At 44.0% G+C, this 6,000-nt stretch overlaps 1 protein-coding gene across 6 annotated transcripts in view; it reads right to left on the bottom strand.

The window, feature by feature from the left end:
• Positions 1 to 400: 400 nt before the first annotated feature.
• The window catches only part of COBL (cordon-bleu WH2 repeat protein), a 289,300-nt gene continuing 283,700 nt past the window's right edge, over positions 401 to 6,000 (bottom strand). For all 6 annotated transcript variants that reach the window (XM_037837168.1, XM_037837170.1, XM_037837171.1 and 3 more), the window contains one exon: positions 401 to 1,818. In XM_037837168.1, coding sequence (XP_037693096.1) covers positions 1,801 to 1,818 — 18 coding nt within the window. In that variant the 3' untranslated portion in view covers positions 401 to 1,800. The remainder of the gene's footprint in view (positions 1,819 to 6,000) is intronic.

The raw sequence follows: 6,000 nt of genomic DNA, 5'->3' as shown, positions 1-6,000 counted from the left end.
TGTGCTCCTCTCTCTGCTGGGCAAGCTTTCCAGCCGTGTTTTTTTCCCTCCGTTCCTTCAGACTTTTACTCAGATGTCACTGTTTCACTGACACCTTTCTGGGTCACCCTGTTTTTCACTCCCAAACCCCTTTCCCTGCTCAGTTTTCTCCTCGGTTCTTATTCAATATTTTTTTAATTTGTCTTGGCTATGGCCAGTCTCCACCACTGAAATGTAAACTCCATGAGGGAAGAAACATTGGTTTGTTTTGTTATCACTGTTACTCAGTGTCTAAAAGATAGTAGTAGATGCACCGTGCTGTTGATGGAATAAATGAACTCTGGCTTCCTACTTTGAGAGTGGGTATCCTCTAGCCTTCGAGACAAATTGTAGTATGAAGTCATGAAATATACACAGTGACTCCAATTTGATTTTCTTTTATTTGTGGCACTAAAAGACAAATAGTAGAGACAGTTGTGGTTAAGACCAATTGGCTGGATGCTCTTTCTTCACCAAGGAACTTTAGCAACTTTAATCAGACAATGCAAAGCGAAGTGTCCATTCAACTTGATACCTGGATTTGAAGTAGCTGTAAAATATGAACCTGATCTAAACTTACTTGTTGTTTCATTAAGACAGAGGTTTTATTTCATGAATTCCTTTTGAGTTTTATTAATCTCTTACAAGGTTTTGTTTCCCCCCATACAACACAATGCTGTAGAGATATAGATGGAAAAACTACTACTGTAGTTAAGCTTTATTATTATAAATACTGGTGACTGAATGTTGGGTGCTACAAGCTGTCTTGCCTATAATACAAGGGAGTCTCTGCTCTGTTGGGGAAAAGGGTCAAGACCGAACTCAAATTATGATATATTTTGAGCACAATTTTGATTCAATCCCTGTGATATACAAACACCCAACATCCCCACTCCTTGGCCCTGGGAGGGATTCCAGAAGGTTCCTAGGGAAGTTGCTGGGCTCAGCACACAGCCTTACTCCATGGAGGCTCACTGTACATCATAACCCATTGTAGAACCACTGTCAAAATGGCGGCCTCTTCACCCGACCGTCCACTCAAATGTTGCTCTGGAAGTCAGCCACCTGCCACGTCTGGAGAACTCAGAAATGCTCTCTCCACATGATTTCATATGATTAACACTCTGGGCGACAATAACTTATTTTTTAAAACTCAGTGGGTCAGATCACGGTTGATGACCCTCTGTGAGGTGTTAGCCCTGACTCTCTGCGGAGTAAGAATCCAGTGGTTTCATTGCACAATTTCACCTTTGAAAAAGGCTCCCAACTCTTTTTTTTTCCCTCACAACCAAAACATGTAGTGCCATGTAGCATATTACATTCTGATTGTTTCAAGTCATTTGTATTTTTTCCAGAATTCAAAGATTTTAAGGAAGTAAATGGTTTTTACCACTTTGATGTGGTGAAAGTCTTTAAGGTCCCAAATTGGTTTAAGGCATGCTTCTTTGCACTCTACCCATAAATATAATTGTTAGTGCTGGGCTATAGCATTTATATTCCCATTAACCTGCCAACAAGGATAGTTTATTGGCAACTTTAAATATTCAGAGGCAAAATACATTTCCTTGGCACACAAGCCGTGCAGCAAAGCAACATTTTCTGTTCACCCTCCTTTTGAATCATTATATATGAACATGCTGAAAATCAACTACACATATTTTGGCCTGTAGACACAAAAGTAACACCAAATCCTGATGTTGCCTGCCACGCGGAGTCCTTGAGTGACAAAGATGGACATCTTAGAGTTGTGTCTTGCCCTTTTCTGACCGCTGAATCAGTAATTCACACTAGCAAGGGCACCTGCAAGGAAGAAAAATTTAGTTATTCTGCATATGTTGATTCAGCAGAGGTGAAGATACCTGGATGCTAAATAGCTATATGCAAAACTCTCCTTGACCTGTTACTCTTTGAGCACACTGAGGAATTTTTTTACAATGATACCTATCCCATGTACAGCACCAAGGAGTAATCTTTCTGAAACACAAATATGCTTAAAAGCTTTCCATGGCTTGCAGTTCAAGAACAGAAGTATGCAATCATTGGACGGTCTCTGGATATAGTCCCAGGTTCCTGCCATTCTTCTAGAACCCTCGGCTGCCCTCAGGCCCTGCTGGGGATTGAATCCTGCCTCCCACCAAAGACATGTCAAATATTAATCCATGTTCCTGTGGCTGTGAACCCATTTGTAAACAGGACCTTTGAAAGTGTTATTTTTAGTTAAGGTGTGGACTCATTTGTGAATAAGATCTTCAAAGATCCTAAATAGATGGGGCGAAATTAAATCAGGGTGGACCTTAATCCATATAACTGGATCTTTATAAGCAGAGGAAATTCGGATACTGTCAGTCAGAAGGAGTCAGCAGTCGGCGGAAGCCAGAGGAGCAGACATAGAGAGAGCAAGCTCACCATGTGACGGAGGGTTGCTGTAATGCTACAGACCCTGGTAGAAAGCAAAGCCTGCCAATGCCTTGCTGCTGGTCACTGTGATGCTATGAAGCTGTCCATACCCCAGAAAAACATGTTCTTAAACTTAAGCCATTCCTATGGGTGTGAACCCATTGTAAGGAGGACCTTTGGATGAGGCTACTTCAGTTAAGGTGTGACCCAGCTCAATCAGGATGGGTCTTAATCCTATTACTGAAGTCCTTTATAAAAGAATGAAATTCAGACACACAGAGAGAAAGCCACAGAAGCAAGAAGCTGAAATTAACGAAACTGGAAGAGAAGGGAGGGACCAGCAGATACTGCCATGTGCCTTGCCATGTGGCAGAGGAGTCAAGGATCACCAGCAGCCAGTCTTTGGGAAGAGAGCATCACTTTGATGATGCCTTAATTAGGACATTTTCCCAGCCTCAAAACGGTAAGCTAATAAAGTCCCATTGTTTAAAATGAGACATTTCATGGTATTTGCTTTGAGCAGTCTAGGAAACCAAACAGACACCTAGCCTTGAAAACCATAAGCCAATAAATTCTCACTGTTTAAGCCAACCAGTGGGTGGCATTTGTCATAGCAGCTCTAGCAAACTGAGACAGACGCCCACACCTCTTTGCACCCCTCCAGTTTCTCCGAATCTGCCTGATCTTTCCCTTTTTGGGCACGTGGTGTTTCTCTGTTGGAAATGCCCCTTCCCCACTAGCAAATGCTGCTCTTTCTCCAGGAACGAGCTTTCATAGCATCTCCAGTGAAAGCGCTCATCACCCTTGCTCCTTAAATGCATTTCCTCAAGGGCAGGAACCATGATCACTGATGTCTCCCGTGCACAGGACTAGATCTTGTGAGTGTGGAATAAGTATCCGCAGCATGAATGAATGAATGCAAACACCCAAGCTCCTATTTCATTTCAGGGGGAACCTCAAGCTTTTAGAACTCAGACTGCCACAGTTAGCTCAGTCCTGCACGCTCCCTGTGATCACTCACTACAGAGAATCTGATTCATGGATCCTCAAAGGAAAGATTTCAGTGCTTTGAAAGGCAAAGGTTAAACAGTGCTTTTAAGGGACAGGACAAAGTCACGTGACACCAGGTGAAAAGAACACCAGATTTCTCACTGTTGTTTGACTAGTTCAACACACTCTGAATTGAGCTGCAACTGTTGCATCTTATTCCAGCTTTTCAATCCACTCTCCAAGCAGATACGCAGGGACATGAGCAAATTTCTTTCAACAATGACAACTCCAACAACCACAGTGAACACAATGAAGACACCTAAAATATGGACTGGTGCTGTACTGCCAGGCACCATTTCAAGGCTTGCACAAGTCTCTTCTCATTAAAACATCAGCTCCAACCCAATTTGTGATGTATTATTGCCATTATGATGATTCTGGGCATTGCTTCCAATGTAAAGATGAGGAAATGGAGATATCGAGGGTGCCTTGCCCCAAATACTAAGGAGCAATTAAAAAAAAAGAAGAAATAAAAACAAACAAACAAACAAAAAATACTAAGGAGCAACCCCTGCCAGGCCCATCCAAGCAGAAAGCATGGGCCCTGGAGTGAATCACCCCAAGGCTCCAGGGGTTCTGTGTCTTGACAAGGTCCATGCCCCTCACTCTCCATCTCCCTGTGGCTCTACTAATCTCCCAGGCTTCAAGGACTCCCACACCCAGCTTTTCCTTCCCACTGGGCAGCCCTTTCAATAATGCCTGAGCCCTTTTCACACTAACTCTCATTTAGCTCTTACAACAATCATTCATTCATTCATTCATTTGTTTATTAGAAAGTCCTCTCTCCTATCTTGCAAATGAGGAAATGAAGTCCCAATTGCCCAGAACAATTAGAAGGGGGAGTCCAGGAGGTGCCCCAAGTCTGTCTGACACCAAGGCCTGCTTTGTCCTTTTTTGATGCTCCTCTGGCCTCCTCTTCTCTAATTTCCCCTTGTCCTCTTTCTACACTCTCTCACATCATCGCCTTAACTACTCCTAGCATAAATTGAGGGACAGTGTGCTCTCTCTCCAATTAACCAATGTCTCCTCAAGACCCCAACTTCACTTATTAAAAATGGAAGGCAGCATCTTTGCTGTCAAACCCATACTCATAATTTCTTGATCCATAAATACTTATTGAGGGACAGACTTTATGGTTGGTTCTGGACCCTCATGAATGGCCATGTGGCTGGTCCTCTGCCCTCACAATGACATTCTGATGGGAGAAATTCACGAATGATGATTCCCAGGAGGAGTGAATGATAGAACAATGGAAGCAGAGGCTGTGAGGGAACGCTGAGCAGGAGCAAATAACCCAGACGGGGGTGCTGGAAAATGCTCTCTATAGAAAGGACACTTAAGCTGAGGCCTGCAAGACAGACAGATGGGAATTGGGCTGTAAGTATTTCTTCTATGGAAAGAAAATACAAAGGCGCTGAGGTCAGGGAGAAGGAGTTTTGATAAAAGGAGTCTGACTACATGGGCCATGGCATGTCAGGGTGGGGGAGTGAGGAGGGAGCAGGCTCAGAGAGATGTTTAGGGGGTACAGTAAACAGGACTGACCTGTGCCCTGTGCCAGGAGGTGTCAATACATGTTCCTAAATTAGTATAAGGGAAAGGGTAGGCAGTGGTGCTCTGTACTGAGAGATGAAACAGAGTGAGGAGTGGGATTCTGGAGGTGTTGAAGGAGGACTCAGCTCAGAGCCTAGCGAGTTGGAGCCAATGGGACATGCAACAGAGAGGGGGAAAGAGGGGACTGGGTGCAGGGGTTCCCAGCAGAGGAGAGGCCACGCATGGAGACACTGAAGATGGAGCCATTGGGTGTCTGATGGTGATGAAGACACAGAGGAGGGATAATCTGCCTGGGACTGTGGGCAGATTTAACCACACATATACTACAAATTAATACTGAGGGCCCATATTATCAACCCAAGCTTAAGCCATATTGGTAAGTGATAACTACCTAGATTGAGGCAAGGAATGGTTTTGCTGTAAATGACCAGAGTTGTAATAGGGAGAATGACCATACCAAAGGGTCAGCAAAGACAGAGCTGACGTCTCTGTACCTCTGCACTATTCCAATTTAACCAAAATATGCCAAAGGTTTACATAACGAGCACCATGAACAAGGTTTGTGATGCAATTTTTACTTATGATTAGTTTTCATGCTTGGACATAAATCACCATTCCCTCATTAAAGGAACTTGGATTTCTCTAACCACAAGTAAAGGCACACAGGTTTAGAAGAGATTTTTTTTCTTCCTGGTTTAGAGTCTCTCAAGCCTTTATGGTGATAGCGTCACTTTGTTTAGTCATTTCTCACGGGGTCTACGGACAAGGTCAAGTGTCGCGATGCCTGTGTGACTTGCATCAGTGAATTCCTGCAGTGGGAAAGCAGCACCTGTAAGGGCACAGCCAGGTGCTGGACAGGGGTGGGGCTCTAGTGGGGCAGTTCCCACGGTGGTCAGGAGCTCCCCACGTCTTGCTGATAAGGTATCTGGGCTTGGCGGTGGCACTGACCTATTTAAGACCCAGGATAAGCAATTTACAATGTCT

This window comes from Choloepus didactylus, chromosome 5, assembly GCF_015220235.1.
Source record: "Choloepus didactylus isolate mChoDid1 chromosome 5, mChoDid1.pri, whole genome shotgun sequence".
Taxonomy (NCBI): Eukaryota; Metazoa; Chordata; class Mammalia; order Pilosa; family Megalonychidae; genus Choloepus; species Choloepus didactylus.
The sequence above is the reverse complement of the archived record's forward strand: the minus strand, read 5'-3'. Positions and strand labels throughout refer to the sequence as shown.